This window comes from Hemiscyllium ocellatum, chromosome 31 (assembly GCF_020745735.1).
Source record: "Hemiscyllium ocellatum isolate sHemOce1 chromosome 31, sHemOce1.pat.X.cur, whole genome shotgun sequence".
Taxonomy (NCBI): Eukaryota; Metazoa; Chordata; class Chondrichthyes; order Orectolobiformes; family Hemiscylliidae; genus Hemiscyllium; species Hemiscyllium ocellatum.
Window position 1 is genome coordinate 9,481,220 of NC_083431.1, and position 17,296 is coordinate 9,498,515.

Below are 17,296 nucleotides of genomic sequence, written 5' to 3' on the forward strand. Positions count from 1 at the left end.
AGGCCATTCTACCCACTGATTCTATACTCTCTTTGAAACATCATTCCTACTTTAGCCAAACCCTATATCCCTACTTGTTAAATCTAAAATACTTATATTTCTAACCAACCTCCTCAGACGCATTACCACACGTCCGGAGAAGGTGGGATCTGAATTTGGGCCTTCTAACCCTGAGGTAAGGACACCACCACAATATCTCTCACAAATGCTGCAACTCGTTTCAAAATGCTTTGGCATGTGAAGTGAACGGGATAACCACTACGGTACAGAAATGCTTTATTAACAGCTCTCTTTACCTGTCCTGCCACATTTCACGAATTAAGTACACATACAAACCAGATTCTCTGGTCCTGCAATATTTCCCTTTATTTTATACTGCTCTCCACATTCTTTGTACCAAAATGTTATTACTGCCCAATTTTCCACTTTGAACATCAGCCATCTAACCACCTGCTCCGCCAACATATCAATATCATTTTATACTGTCCTGTTCAGTTTACAATACTTCCAAATCGTACCTTGTCCATAAACTTGAGAGATTATTCCTGCATACCATGATCTGGGTCATTTATCACAGCAAAAGCATGTGCCCCACACCAACCCATGGGGAACTCCATTACAAACCTTCCTCCAACCAAAAACAAATCTGTCAATTGTCATCCTCGGTTTCCTATTCCTCAACCAGTTTTGTATCTACATTGCCACTGTCCCTTTTATTAAATGGCATGTAACTTTCCTCGAGTCATGGTGCTCAGTGGTTAGCACTGCTGCCTCACTGCGCCAGGGATCCGGGTTTAATTCCAGCCTCGTGTGTCTGCCTCTGTGGTGTTTGCACATTCTCCATGTGTCTGTGTGGGTTTCCTCCGGGTGCTCCGGTTTCCTCCCACAGTCCAAAGATGTACAGGTTAGGTGAATTGGCCATGCTAAATTGCCCATAGTGTTCAGGGATGTGTAGGTTAGGTACATTAGTCAGGGGAAATGTAGAATAATAGGGTAGAGAAATGGGTCTGGGTGGGGGATGGGTAACTCTTTGGAGGGTCGTTATGGATTCGTTGGGCCGATTGGCCTGTTTCCACACTGTAGGGACTCTGTGAGTCTAATGTGTGGTACTGTATCAAATGCCTTTCAGAAGTCAATATGTACCACATCAACAGCCTCTCTCTGTTACATCACGAAAAAACTCCATCAGGTTAATCAGACATGATGTTCCCTTAACAAATCCATGTATTCAAGTAGTCAACCCCACTTTGAAGGTCACTATTGACTGTGCATCAATCGCAGTTTCACTCAGTGTTGCCCTGACATTCCAAGGTCAAATGAAAATCTCAGATTTTCATTCTCATATTGCACAGCTACATCTGTTCCAATTATGTTTCCTCCACAACAAGCCCTGCCTCTTGGAGTTACATCCCAACAGAGCATAATGACTATGAGGAATTAACAGATTCTCACAATGAAGACTATTGTTATAAAGCAACAAAGTCTGTTTCTGGAATATTTCTAATTAACAGCTGTGTATAAGAATATTGCGCTAATTATGTTTTCTGCAACGATTTACCTTTAGACCTCTGGGGAGTCAGTAAATTAGTGGATGCTACTTATGTATTGCTACCTTTAATTTTCTCTTTGCAACAGACTGTGCCTTTCTTGCATTGTTGATTGGGCTGGGAGGGCGTACTGAGGCTGTGCTGGGGGTGGGGAGTACCAATTGAACATTCCCAGAGAGAATGAGGAGGTTTGCATTTTTTTAAGCAAAGATGTTAAGGATTACAATCCACAGCAGGTACATGGATTTAAGGTTGTGATCTAACTGTAAGGTGAATCAGACTTGAAGGGGCGAATGGCCTCATCCTGATCCAAGGTACCGTCCTCAGCCTTGGGGAAGGGTGAAGAAGGGGTGAGATTAACCATTTTCCTGCCACAGAACAGAGTTACATGGTAAAGTTATTCCTGGCCACCATTTGAAATTAAAGGAGAAGAGAGAAACTGGTAGAAGGTAGCCACTGCTTAGATTGCTCAAGCATTGAGCAATTTGCACATGAAAACGGCACGGTGGCACAGTGGTTAGCACTGCTGCCTCACAGCGCCAGGGACCTGGGTTCAATTCCCGCCTCAGGCGACTGACTGTGTGGAGTTTGCACGTTCTCCCCGTGTCTGCGTGGGTTTCCACCGGGTGCTCCGGTTTCCTCCCACAGTCCAAAGATGTGCGGGTCAGGTGAATTGGCCATGCTAAATTCCCCGTAGTGTTAGGTAAGGGGTATATGCAGGGGTATGGGTGGGTTGCGCTTCGGCGGGTCGGTGTGGACTTGTTGGGCCGAAGGGCCTGTTTCCACACTGTAAGTAATCTAATCTAAACATAGGCGCAGGAATAGAGTACTCGGCCCCTTGAAACTGCTGTGCCATTCTCCAAGATGATAATTCTACACTTCAACTCCACTTTCTTGTCCTTTCCCCATGTCCCTTCAATTCCCTTTGATTACAAGAATTTTTATCAACTCTCTCTTTAATATACTCAGAACTATGTGTCAAGAAAGTCTAAGATTCACATCTCTCTCAGTAAAGAAACAATTCAGTCTTATTCTGAGACAGTGTCCCTTTGTTCCCAAAGAAACAGCCTCTTAGCAACTACCCTACCAAGCGCTCATGAAAATTTCATGCTTCAATGAGATCAACTTTCATTTTTCTAAACTCCAAAGAATATGGGCCCACTTTCCTTAAACTCTCCCTCGTAGGACACTGCCATGAATCAGTCTTGTGAATCTAGCCATGCCTTGACTGGCTCGCAAACAGGGAGTGTTGAGAATGTGGACTGCAATTATCATAGAGGGAGTAATGTGGGGCTCAGGGGTGGGTGATTAAGAAAGAGTGGACTCAGGGATTGGGGATGACGCCACATTTTGATGGATGTCCCAATCAGATTTATCTTGAAAAGAATTTGAGAGCCAAAGGCCATTCAGCCCAGGTTCACGTTGAGCTTTTACATTCCACACAAATGAGATTATCCTCTTCCCACCACCATCCTTGTATCATGTAGACCTGTTCAGTTTCTTTACCCAAATGAGAATATTCAAAGTTTAAATGGTTATAGTTACGAAGCAAAATTTGACGTTTTCCAAATATTTCTCCAAACTTATAATATTTTCCTCTAGACCTTGACCAAGAAAGGTATTTAATTACCACAGAGTGGCTGAAAACCTATTTTCTTTGCTTCCTATCCTTATGATGCCATATTACCCTTGTCCAAACTCCCAGTGTGTTACTGCCCCCTACAAAGCATACCAGAGGAAGTTAGCGTCCACTCTGAGCATCAAATTATATCAAATCCGGATTAAAATAAAATAGAATAGAATAGTTTTCAAATTCACCATGCATTGCAAAGCCTTTTTCCTCACTATATTCATTAATAGGATGTGGGTGTCACTGGACAAGCCAACATTTATTCTCCATCCCTAACTGCACGAAGATGGTGGTTAGCTACCCTTTCAACTGCTCTGGTCCTCAGAGTTTAGGGACAGCCTCAGTGATATTGAGAAGAGTGTCCCAGGAATTTGATCCAATGACAGCTAAGGGACTGCAAACTAGTTTCAAGTCAAGATGGTGTGTGTGGATTGCAGGGAACCTCTACGTGGTAGTGGTTCCATGTATCTGCTGCTCATGTCCTCCTAGGCGGTAGATGCAGTGAGAGGTTTTGTTATGTGTGCAGTATAGGCAAATCATACCATAAAAAGTGCATTAGGATAATAAAACAGGACAAGAAATACAATGTTACGACTACAGAGAAGGTGTACAAAGAGCAAGATCAACGGAAAATTTGAGAAGTCCATTCAGAGCTCATGGGTTAGGAAGGTACCATTGAAGAAACCTGGGTGTATTGCTACTGGAGAGCTTCAGAGCTCAACTGTGATGCTCTCCTCCACAGAGAACGGGAACAACAATATGGTGGGTACTTTGAGTCAACAGATTTCTGTTCAAGTTCAGTGTGGCAATATGGTTTAGGTGAGCTTTCTATAAGGGAGTATGGGATACACTTCTCACTATTTGCCTTGAGTGATCAACATTGCTTAACTAAACATTTTTAGACGAGATTAAAATTGCAACAAGTTCCTCATCAGTTTCCTCATGTGTATCACAAAATGCTGTGCATATCGAACAGTTTTGGAGTGCAGTCAATATTCTTAAGTAATCAAAGAAACTGTTACTTCATGCACAATAAGGTCCCGTAAAGAAAACTGGCATGAGTAACCACTTAATCCATTTATTTTAGTGGTAACATTTAAGGAAGACAGCTCTTCACAAGCAATGAGTCTTCTTGAATATTGCAGAAGAAAAGATATTTTGCAAAAACATTTCAGCATACACTCTTAAGATCACTTTAATAAACCTTGGCTGTTAACTGTCAGTCATCATCTAACTGATGCATTCTTGATGTCTATGCCCCTACCAATCAGAGTCTATTTGCAAACAAATCTGCACTCTTGACTTGGGCAACATAAAAATGTTGTTCCCCTTCACACTGGTATTCTTGGGAATGGTCAATGTGCAAGACAAAAAAAGCTTTCTAAAAAGAAATGCCTATTCTCTGAAATACTAAAAGAGCATCTTTTAATCCACCTGGTCCGTCTGAAAAGACAGATGGAGCCGTGGATTAACTTCTTATCGGTAACGCCATACAGCAACTACTCAATGACAACTGAGATTGCTTGTTCAAGTCCTAGATTGGGTCGTGAACTGACAATTTCTGACTGAGAGACAACAATGCAACGAACTGAGTGAAGCTGAATCATATCTGGAGTTGAAAGATCTGTTCTTTGGGGAGAGAGAGGAAACAAAATAGCTTACAATGGAAACCAATAAAAACTGCTTAACTTCGTGTAACCTGTCAAATTACAAGATGGAAATGACATTGCAATCCCCACAGGAATAATTGGGAGAATCATCTGCCTACGATATCAGGTGTCAGCACTTAAAACCCTGGCAGTGCCAGATATTGTCAAATTATGACTTATATCCCATTATATTCCATTAATGTCTTTGTATTAGATACAATAAACCTCCAAAGCAACATGTGCATGAATTCTACACAGTCGAGGCTGCTGTCTTTCAGATGAGACACTTAAACCGAAATGCCATCTGCCCTTTTGAATGGGCAAAACAGATTCCATTTCCGAGATGAGATGAGGAGCTGCTCCCCAGTGACCATGCCAACATTTATCGCTCAACAACAACACAAAATCAGATTGTCTGGCCATTATCACCTCACTGCCTCTGGGAGATTGCTATGCATAAATCAGATGCCATTTTTTCCCATGTTACGACAGCTTTCCTTGGGCAGACCTTAAAAACATCTAGGCTAAAAGGTTTATTTTCTTTCTCCTGGCAGGAGGAGGGGAGGCAGTGATTCCCACTTGAGGAATTCCCACGATGGACAAAACCTTGATTCAGTCCGAGCTTAAAACCTCTCAATGCTGAAGGCCTTTGATCCCTTGGCTAATGTATTCTGATTTGTCTCTAGTCTCACAAGAAAAATCCCAAGTGAGAAGCAGCCGGCAGTTTCGTGAAATCCTGGTTTCCAAGCTGAGGACCAAGCAGAGCACAGCACTCCTGCTCTTTGATGAGACATGCTTCACCCTACAACGACAGATCACTTCATGCCTTCAACATCTGTGAAATTAATTTTCATTTGAAAGAGAATTGGAGACTAAAAAAAGACACATCTCAATCAGCCTGGCTTGACAGAAACAAATACAGCAGCGTATTTGCTATGTGAACATGTTAGTAATCTACAGAAGCTAAATTCACAACAGTTTGAGTATTTGAATTCAATCTATCATCAGATATTTACAGTATCCTTGTGGTTAACTGGAGGGTCTTTTACTTCCTTTGAGGCACAAATGGAATTTCCTTTGTACTGTTTGCTGTTTTGCGCCCAGACTTGCAGCCTTTTCAGATTTGTCTTCAGCGAAGAGCAGGACTTATGATCCTCTCCCTTCTCATTTAAGCACCCAGAGATGCAAATTGTCATCGACTGATTACCAGAATAGCAGCAGCATAGGAGGTCATCATCTGGCCCATCACATCAAAGCTGTCTCTTTGAAAGAACCACCCAGTTATTCCCACTCCCCGGCTCTTCGTCCACAGTTGGACAATACCTTTGCACCTTTTGAAATACATGTCCAATTCTATTTCTGAAAGGAGTTAAGAAAATTAAACCATGGCTCATTAGCAAGTACAATAAAGATGTTGTATCTGATCAGACCACAAGAGGACGGAGATCCTGTCAGATGGCTCCCTGAGCAGAGTGCCGAAGGCATCTGGTGCAAAGTCTCCTCGTCAGAATTGTTCAACACGTGCCAAAGTTTGATTGGACTGGTGGAGAGAAAGTTAGATCTTCCTGCACACCCAAAGTCTCAGGAGGTTGTTGTCAAGGTGACTGTGGTGGGGAAGTGATCCTCCCTCCCTGCCTTTTGCAATGCTTCCTCATCTATATAAATATTAGGATTAAAAGGTATTAGAGAAAAGATACCACAGCATTTGGATAGGAATGGGGCTGGATTCCAATGGTTTGAGAAGTGATATTCAGGTTGCCTCAAAGTCAGCAGGCCGTCAGTTCAATCCTCAATATTGATCCAAGTACGGATTCCAGGCCGAGGGCTCAGTGCAGGAGCTGAAGGAGTGCTGACTTGTTAGATTGGGTCATTGCACTCATGTTCTTTCTATCGAGACAGGGTGACACGAAAACACCATTCAAGCAGGAACAGGGTTTTCTTTTCAGGTCAATACTCCTCCCTCAGAAATGCATCCAGAACAACTGGTGCTGGTCATTTGCCTTGTTGCTGCTTGTGGGATTGCACTGTGCCGTTTTGCTCACCTACAATTCAACTACTTCACAAAAGAAAAGTCACAGTATGTTAAAACCATGGAACAGTCCACGAACTCTCAGGAGAACAGAAGCAAAATTCAATCTTCCAACCAGACGTACCATGCAGAATGGGCCCAGGATTGGACATGGGGACAGCAGGGAGACATTTAAGGTTGATCACAGAAAAGCAACAACATCAATTTAAAGAGAGAAAATGGCTCAGCCAGGAGACAAGATTGAACAAACCTCAGCTTTCAGCCCAGAGGATGCCACAGTTCAGTAGACAGCGCTCCATCAGAAGGGTGCAGGTTCAAGTCCCACACAAGAAGCTGGAGAATGAAACGTGACCCTGACACTCCTGATCCAGTGCTGAAGGAACACTGCACTCAAATGGGCCACCTTCCAAATGGGTTGTTCAACCAAGATCACTGTTTGCTTTCTCAGGTGAATGTAAAAGATCTTGTGGCACTATTTTAAGAAAGGACAGGGGTTTTATCCCAGGTGTCCTGTTTAACATTTAGCCCTCAATCAACAACACAAAAACAGATCATCCGGGCATTATCATATTGCTGCTTGTGGGGTGGAGCTGTTGCTCTGCACAAATCTTTTCCGGATACAACAATGACTACACTTAAAAACGACTCCGGGGATCAGTTTCCATCCAGCAGCTATTTGATCATAAAGTTCACCGATATCTCAATCACACTTTATCTCAGCTACCCCTGCTAAACAGGGCAGCATGCTTGGAAGAACCATAAGCAGTGGAGTCATCAATTACAGCAAATCACAAGATTTCGCTGCATCAAATCCAATCAACAAGGGGATCGCTGCAAAGGCAAGAAGCTGCAGATATGAGATCTGAAATGCAAACAGCAGGCAACCGGAAATCATCAGTAGGCCAGGCAGTAGTGGGGAAATAGAAACAGAGTTAACGTTTCAGGTCCATGAGCTTTCACTGGGATGTGTTTTTCTCTCTCCACAGAGGCTGCTTGATCTGCTGATCAGCCCCAGCATTTTCTTGCTTTATCAGAATCACTGCAATCTGCAAAAAGTCATATCAAAAACCTGCACAGTCTGACTCACATAATACTTGCATGATATTCAAAATTGTTTTGCAATCCCAGATGCTGGCCATTCAAATCTAAGATCTCCAGATAAAGTTGTGACTGCTTTAAAAAATGTTAAGCAATCACACTATATTCCAAGCCCACACTCTTACATTCTAGCCCACATTCACTGTGCTGCGTCATGTTAATGATTACGGTCTAATCATCAATTGCTCACCAAGGATTGATTAACTTCTCAGTGAGCTCATTTTAAACAGGAAAACACATTATAAGTTATGAAATTGACATTACAGCAAACCAATCAAGCCCTGTTTGATAAGACAGAAAATTCTGAAGGAACTCAGCAGGTCTGGCAGCATCAGTGGAGACAGAAACAGCGTTAATGTTTTGAATCGGATAAGACGCTTCTTCAGAGCTGAGTAAGGGCAGGGAATTGGTGGTTGTAGTGCTGTTGACAGGTGGGAGGAAGAGCGAGTGGAACAGATTGTGAGGATGCCAGAGCAAGAGACAAAGGCAATGCTATTGGCAGCAAAGGGGTGAGAGATGTGAAAAAGGTGCATTTTAATTCTGTTGACAGATTGCAGTGTGTGAATCTTACAAACCAACAAGGGACTAACTGGCAGGCAGAGTTGCAGCATGGTATTTCAGGCATTAAAAGTAACAGGTGGCCATTCTGCCCCTTGAGAGTTGACTGCAACTCAAGCCTGCCAGGGCTGGATCAGTGACTTGACTGCATTTTCCCACTTGGATTCTGTATCCTGTTGCACACTTTGCCGAGAAAAAAGTCTCAGTTTCGAAATTCCCTCGCCTAACAGCAGTCTTTTTCCAATGGTATGAGGACAGGGTTTGTGAAGAGAAGCTAATGACTCTAATTTTCAGGCTCTGTTCCTTTGTTCTGGATCCTCCCAACTTGTACTGAACCTATTAAAAAGACATTAATTATCTTAAACTCCTCAGTTCGATCACATTTCACCCATTCAGCTTGATCCTCAAAAGATTACCAAGTCAGGCATCTGAATTTCCCACTCCAAAACTTCAAAAGTGAGACTTCTTTTCTCTCTAATTAAGAGTTAGACACCGAAGAAGGAAGTTGAAGTTAAAGTGCAAATGAGCCTTCATCTGTTTGAATGGTGGAACAGCCTTGTGGGGCTGAATGGCCTCCTCTGTTACATCTTACAATGTGTTTAAACTTCTTTATACCGGCTAGGAAACTATTAAGCTACTGTATCAGACTGCTCCTCTGTCATCAGTCGCTGATTCACAAAAATGCTTCCAATGCTGAGCAAATTGACATATTCATTAAAAACAGGTTGGAGAAGTGAGGACTGCTTTTCTTGGAGAACAGAACCCAGAGGGAAGATCCGATGGGGGGATCGCATTGGAGGGGTAGGGAGAGTTCTGGACAGAACAGATAAGGAAAAATTGTTCCCACTCATGAAAGGATTGACAACAAGAGGGCACAGATTCAAAGTCATAGAATCATTAAATCCCTATAGTATGGATGCAGGCCATTTGGTCTACCATGTCCACACCAACTCTACCAACCCATCCCACCCTATCCCATAACCTGCATTTCCCATGGCCAATCCATGTAACCCACCCATCTTTGGATTGTGGGAGGAAACCCATGTAGACAGGGGGAGGATGTGCAAACTCCACACAGACAGTCGCTCAAGGCTGGAATCGAAAACAAGTCCCTGATGCTGTAAGACAGCATTGCTAACGACTGAGCCATCCCACTGACAAAAGAAATAAAAGTGACATGAGGAAAATCTTTTTCATCCAGTGGGTGGGGCAGATCTGGAATGCACTGCATGAAAGTGTAGTAAGGCTTAATCAAGGCTTTCTGACGAGAATTGGATGGTTACTTGGAAAGGATTACCCTGCATGCTTCCCAGGAGAAGGACGCAATGGGAGTTGCTCATTTGGAGGTAGTGCAGGCATATTGGGTGGAATGGCCTCTTTCTGTGTTCTAAGTGTTCAGTGATTTTCCTTTGAATCTCCCACACCATTTGCCACAATTCTCCAGTATTCATAAGTGAAATGAAGTTTTTGTCCTCTGATTTTTATTTATTGTTGAAATCAGACATTGGTTACCAAGCCCTATTCCAGCATGTTGAAACACTTTACATTTCTTAACTGTCACTTTACATTTCTTAACTCCTATGAAAACCTTAAGTTATTGTGCCCTGGCATCTTCTGGTGACCTCTCCTGTTCTCTTTCCACTGTGTTGGCTGTACTGTACCTTGGGCCTCATGCTAGCAGAGTGAGACCACAGAAATGGAGGACATTCTGCCCAGCACACACATTCTAGCTCTCTGGCAGAGTTATCTAGTTAGTCCCACTCTCTTGCCCTTGACCCACAGCTCTGCATTTTGTTTTTAAACCATTCAAGTAGCTACCTGATTAACTATTGAAAGTTCCTAATGAATCTGCTTCCATCACCCTTTCAGGCAGTGCATTCCAGATCACAACAATTTGCAGTCTCCCTGAAGTCTCCTCTGGCTCTTTTGGAAATTAATATTGTGTCCTCTGGTTTATTAGAGGTTGTGTTATGAAAAAATAATCTGCATAAAACAGGGAGGCTGTCATGTGATCCAATATAACCAATGGCTTGTTCAAAAGAAGTTAAATTAATTTTTGTTAATTATATGGTATTCAGGAATTTCCCCCAATGTTCTTATGAGAAACATTTCTATGATTCTGGATTTTTCTGTGCAAATGGAGCATGGTGCAGTGATATTGCTCAAAGGTCCACAAGTGCTCCACTTTTAATTTCAGTTATCAACAAGTCAAATTTGGCTTTGAAGACTCGTACATCTCTCTATTGTTCGAGGGACAACATTCTGCAATTCTTGACACTGAGATCAAAGACCCACTGTGCCCATTCCTACATAGCACAGCTCCAGCCTTCAAACAACATCGGAAAGTCCCCACATCAAACAGGAGGACAGCACAGCAGCAACAAAAGCAATTGTAAATGGCGGTTCACTGAAGCGCCCTCTGAGTGAACTGAAGGAAGCTGATCTGTCCCCTAGGGTTCTGTTATGACAAATATAAACCATTCAAAGCTTCTTTCTTGCAGTTTATGACACTGAACATGTAGCCCATTATCTTCTCTTTAATTCCTTCAGCTAATTAGGAACCAAATTGAGTCATTGACAAAGCTGTGAATTGTAACATGTTGACCCACCACTGCTCTGCAAATTTGATGGAAAAAAAACCATCCAACCAAATACATCAGCATCGACAACCCACAAAACCAAGCAACCGACGTCCTATACTCTACACAAGTGCTGCGTCTACTCAGATCTCCCTTAATTACTTACAAGTCCAGGCTGGCCCTATAGATTTGGTGCTCTAAGCTGTCAATTTAATGAGTCATTGTCTTACCTTTCGATGATATCAGCAATCGTGCAGGCAAACATCAGGAGTCCTTCAGGCATCTGCAGGGCAACTATGTAAGACATGGAAAAGAGATATTGATGAAAACACCACTGTTTGGTTTTGCAGGTTTCTATTTGTGTTTTCGATGTGTGCTACATGTCTGCAACAGGCCCAGCTGAAAATGCTCGATTCTTCCTCACCGCATTGTCACTGCACTCAAACTAACTCCAGGTCTTGTGGTACAATGGTAGGGTCCATGCCATGGAGATGGGTTGGAACGTGTCCAACCAGACTGACGAATTATCTCTCAGTTCACATGTTACTGTCCTAGATCATGACACCTACTGGCTCCTGGTATACCTCATGGCTGCAGCCTCCATATGGATTGGCTGCCCCACCTTCAACATTCACTCTCTTCAACAGTGGTGCTCAGTGGTAGCAATGTGTACCCATTTATAAAATGCACTGCAGCAATTTGCCAAGTCTCACTTCAGCAACAATTGTTGCCTCTTCCAGTGAGAAGGACAAGGGGAGCAGATACACCACCGCCTTCGCGTTCCTCTGGAAGCCATGCACCATCCTGAATGCAGCTAAAATTGCTATTTCTTTACCATGGCTCGGTTAAAATCTCAGAATTCACCCCCTCTGTTACAGCATTGTTGGTCTACCGACACTCTAAGGTTCAAAAAGGCAGCTGACTACCACTTCCTCACAGGCAATTAGGGAGGGGCAATCAATATTGACCTTACCTGCAACATACACAATGCATGAACAAAAGATTGCTCTTTCCTTCCAAGATCCTCGCACTGACACTCACTAGTGCTCATGGAGCTCCTCAAAGGTTAGCCCAACTGACCTATGCCATATTCATCTGAGATAATATGCTGCCATCATTGATCGCAAAGAGAGAAAATATGTCACTCACACTGAAATTTCAATTTGCCGAGATGACACAGATTATAGGGGAGGCAAAGATTCCTCACCTGATTTACAATGTTTACAAAGCAATGACAAAGATAACAGGTTGCAATGATAATATACCTTTACTCACTGTCTTGTCAATCACCAACCCGTTTAACTGTGGGACTGTAATTCCTCTTTCCACCTCCACCAATAACACACTTTAATGTAGCAGATTTAACATGGAACAACATTGCAAGATGTTTGATCAAATATGGACATCAACTTAAAGGAGATACGAGATGGTGTTGACAACAACATCAGAGGCAACTTCAGAGGGTCTAAAACAGCAGAGACAGAAGTAGTTGAGGAGGAAGTTATTTTTACTTTTCCCATAGGATTTTTTAATATTCATTCAATCAGATGTAGACATCACTGGCTAGTTTCCCAGCGGGTACTTAACAGTTGATCACATTGTTGAGAGTCTGGAGTCACACATGGGTCAGTCCAGGTAAGGACAGTGGATTTCCTTCCCTGAAGGAAGTCAGTGAACCAGAGAGGCTTTAACAACAATTGATGATAGCTTTACAGTCACCATATTGAGACTAGCCTTCAATTCCAGATTTGAAATTATTAGAATTCTACTTCCAACAGTTACAGTGGCAGAATTTGAACCCATGTTCCCTGAGCATTAACTTTACCATCTGCAACACCAGTTCTGTAACATAGCCACTATGCCTTCAGCTCCCCCTCCCAACAAGCGGAACCAAGATTACAAATACTGCAAAGTCATTTGAGTATTGAGATCTATTTCTGTACCAGTTTGGCTAGTGGGCAATCGGCAGGAAGACAGTGTTTGTCCTTGCCACCAACCCTGCTGCCAGTAGGTTTAAAGCCACACAACTGTGGTGATCCAAATCCATTTGGTTGTATATTTAGACCATTCTGCCCATTATTAAATGACTGTAACAATTTCCAAACATCAATCAATCAAAGCTTCCTGAGAAAACAATGAATTCAAGTTCAAACAAAGACCGCGGGAGGTTCGGGCAGAGGGTTCCGGACCGCGGGAGGTTCGGGCGGAGGGTTCCGGACCGCGGGAGGTTCAGGCGGAGGGTTCTGGACCGTGGGAGGTTCGGGCGGAGGGTTCCGGGACTGTGGGAGGTTCGGGCGGATGTTTCTGGACTGCAGAGTCTGGGTAGCTGAAGGCAAAGCCACAGAAAATTAACACTGTTTGGTTTAGGATATATTGAGGTGTGGCCGAAGCTCAGAAGCACTGGCAGTGGTCATTCTCTTCTCCCTTTGGGAGATCTCTTCTGCCCTCTGTTCACCCAGATTTCCATCACTCCATCACCACCACCCTTCTGCCATCTGAGACTCTAAGCTCTGACATTCCCTCCAAAACCCTCCCTTATTGACTTCTCTTTGAGCGATCATAACAGGGGAGTAGGTCACTTCACCCCAATATATCCATGCCAGCTCTCTGCACGAGCAATATGGCTAGGGCCACGCTCCACCCTGCCTGCCCAACCTCAGCCTTTCCCTTTCACCCTACACACCTCCCTCCTCTTCATTTCTCATGCTGAACCCCACCTTGTTAATCCAGAGGTCAGATGCTCAAAGATCTTCCTACACCGATCGTGAAGCAGTTTGGGGACTTGGTTTTACACTGAATGCACAACATTGACTGCAGTGGCTCCAGGGGAAAGCCCAGCAGCATCTTGCAAAACCATTCAAGGCTAAGCAATAAATTCTGGCCTTGTCAGTGCGAACACACATCCTGTGAACATCAATAAAAGGTTTGGTGGCACATATTCACCCACTGGTTCAGTCAGCATTAGCTCCTGGGTCACATATCCAGTGGGTAAAGAGATTGGAGTAATGGCATTAACTCTATTACTGGAATAAACCTACATAAACCTAGAAGGCTTGAACAAAATATCCATAGGGTACTGCAAACTTATTTATAGGCTTTTCACTGTAACTTCCCATCTCTGTGCAATCACTGAGATTGCACATCCCCATGCCTGGACTGGAATTTAACTCTCTTCCCAAAAGTGCCAATTGTGAGACAATGGTCACAGCTGTGACTGGCAAGTGTGACATCCTGTGACACCTACAGGAACCTGCCTTTGAACACTGGAGTGCAGACTAGAGGTGAGTATACAACCCTACAAGAACACTGGATACAATCCTCTGCCAGCCTGCAAGGGTGTGGAGGTGCTGGTGTTGGACTGGGATGGACAAAGTTCAAAATCACAAACTCCAGGTTATAGTCCAACAGGCTTATTTGGAAGTACATGCTTTCGGAACACTATTCATTCGTCAGGTAGCTAGTGGGGCAGGATCCTGCCTCACTAGTTACCTGATGAAGGAGGTGCACTCCAAAAGTTTGTGCTTCCAAATAAACCTGTTGGACTATAACCTAGTGTTGTGAGATTTTTAACTGCATCCTGCAAGGAAGCAGACATGTGTATTGTATGCTCAGGTTTAACACAGTATGCAGAGGGCATTCAACACATTATTACTTAATATAGAGAGACAATACATTATGAAAACATTGATGTAAAGAAGACACATTGCCGAAATACAGAGAGAGGGCATGCATACGGGAGCACAAATTGATAAGGGAATACTATGGGAGGACAGATACAGAGAGGGTATATTATGGGAGGACAGATACAGAGAGGGTAAATTGTGGGAGGACAGAAAAAGAGAGGGTAAATTGTGGCAATATAGACACAAGGAACAAAGGATGAGTGTGTAACAATCTGCAATACAGCACACTCTCCTGCCAATCAATGTTCCTTTCTTGTATTTACAAAGGCCTGAATCTAAAGCTAAGCTGCAGTGGAGCTGCATGCCTGGTCGGCTTGTCCCCAGGGCACACAAGGAATAGAATGATCAGACAGCATTAACTTTCCCTCTCAATGCCCAGAATGGGCTCACTGACATTCATGGTCTTGTCTCTCATATCATCTTGCATTCTGATAACACATTTTAACACAATTAAACATCCCAAGGCACTTGACAGGAACGATTATCAGACAAAGTTTGGCACCGAGCCACATAACAGAATACAAGTCACCAAGGTCTTGGTCAAAGGGGTAGGCCTTAAGGATTATCTTAAAAGAGAGAGAGAGAGAAAGATACACAGGAAGGTTTAGGAAGAAATCGCAGGGTGTGAAAAGAAATTAAAAGTCACCATAGTCAAGCAATCATACTGCACTGAAACAGACTTGTCCAACCAGTCCATGCCAAACATAATCCCAAACTAAACTAGCCCGACCTGTCTGTTCCTGGCCCTGACCTCTCAAAACTTTTCTTATTCATGTACTTATCCAAATATAATAACTGTAACCATTTCCACCACTTCCTCAGGAAGTTCATGCCACACATGAACCACCTTCTGTGTAAAAATTCGTATCTTTTTAAAATCTTCCTCCTCTCACCTTAAAAATGTGGCCCTAGTCTAGAAATCCCCTATCCTAGGAAAAGGACACCTCCCTTTAAGTCTATCCATTAAACTTATTTTACAAAATAAGTTTATTTTACAAAACCTCTATAAAGTCACCTATCAACCTCTTACACTCCAGTGGAAAAAGAATCCCAGTCTATCCAGCCTTTCTTTCATAACCTATAGTCTTATAGGGGATGGTGTTGGAAAATGGTATTCAGGAGATGATTCAGCCATGATCTGATTGAATTCTGGGCTTGACAGACTGAATAGCTTCGTATTTTAAATGTTAATTACAAAGGCATCTTTTACTTCCATTTTAAAAAAAACTCTGGTTATTTGTAACAGGCAAGTCTTCAAGCAGCTTTGATAAGATGTTCACACCTCGTGAAACTGCCTTAATTAATTAATCCCCAGCATTTAACATTTTAAAAGCTCCATTTATGTCAGGAAAACTCAACTCAATCTGCTCTGTGACCCTCAAAGATGTGGTACTTTAGCCACACTGGCTCTCTTGTAAATTAATGTCCTCGCATGGCATAACCCCTCCCGATCTCTGTAAACATCTCCAGCTACACCGCTATCCCACTTCTCTCCAATTCTAACCCTGTATATATCTCCAATGTTTATCCTTCCTACAGCTGCCTAGGCCCTAATTGCAGGCATTCTCCCCGTAACCCTATTCATTGTTAATCACAGGTTGCTGAAAGAGCTGCACTCTGTCTGTGTTACAATTGAGCTGGGAATACTAAGGAATGACAAGAAGTTGAGAAGTCTTCTGTCCCTTGCAACACAGGCAACCACACCTGACTCTACCATCCCCACATCTGGCAAATAGATATTTGCCTTAAAAATAAATGTAATCAAAACAGAAAATGTCAGAAATGCTCAGTCAGTCTGGCAGGCATCTTTGAAGAGTGAAACAGAGTTTCAGGTCAGTGGTCTCTCTCTCTCTCTCTCTCTGTAGTCACAGTCAGCCAGACCTCTACTGCTAACACTGGTCTGAGTTACACTGTTGTGGATTCAAGTCTAATATGAGATTTATATCGGAAAATCAAGTCAGACACCACATAGCAGCTCTGAAGGAGTGCAGCACAGTTGGAGGGGCTGCCTGGGAGATGACACAGCAACAGAGGCCCCACCTCCCTTCGCTGGGGGACACCAAAACCCCATGGCACTAATTCAGAGAAGAACAGACAAGTTATGCTTGGCGCTCTGCCCAATACTGATCTCTCAAATCAACATCAAATAGATTGGTTATTGCCATGTGACCATTTCATGAGGCTTGCTGTGCACCAATTAGCTGATACGCTTCCTATTTTATCAAGACACCCACAATAGGCTGCGAAGCTTCTGTAATCATGAATGGCACTAAGTAAATGCAAGTCTTCCTTCCACAGGATGAAAAAAGAAGCAAAGATATTAATAAAAACATAGGATACAATTTGTTCACTCAGAAACAATCCAGTTAAACCACAGATGAAGAATAAAGAAACTAATGGAAATCTAAAACATTGAGTCTATTGATCTTTGGTAAGAAAAAAGATATAATTTTCTCCTCCCCTAACTATCCTAATCACATAGAGAAATAAAAATGCACCAGAACTACCATCTCTGAAGCTTGT

At 42.9% G+C, this 17,296-nt stretch overlaps 1 protein-coding gene across 3 annotated transcripts in view; it reads right to left on the reverse strand.

Annotated features, from left to right (window-relative positions):
• dph1 (diphthamide biosynthesis 1) overlaps nucleotides 1-17,296 on the reverse strand; it is a 580,960-nt gene that overhangs the window by 542,736 nt on the left and 20,928 nt on the right. For all 3 annotated transcript variants that reach the window (XM_060848151.1, XM_060848150.1, XM_060848149.1), the window contains one exon: nucleotides 11,321-11,384. In XM_060848151.1, the coding sequence (XP_060704134.1) occupies nucleotides 11,321-11,384 (64 nt within the window). The remainder of the gene's footprint in view (nucleotides 1-11,320; nucleotides 11,385-17,296) is intronic.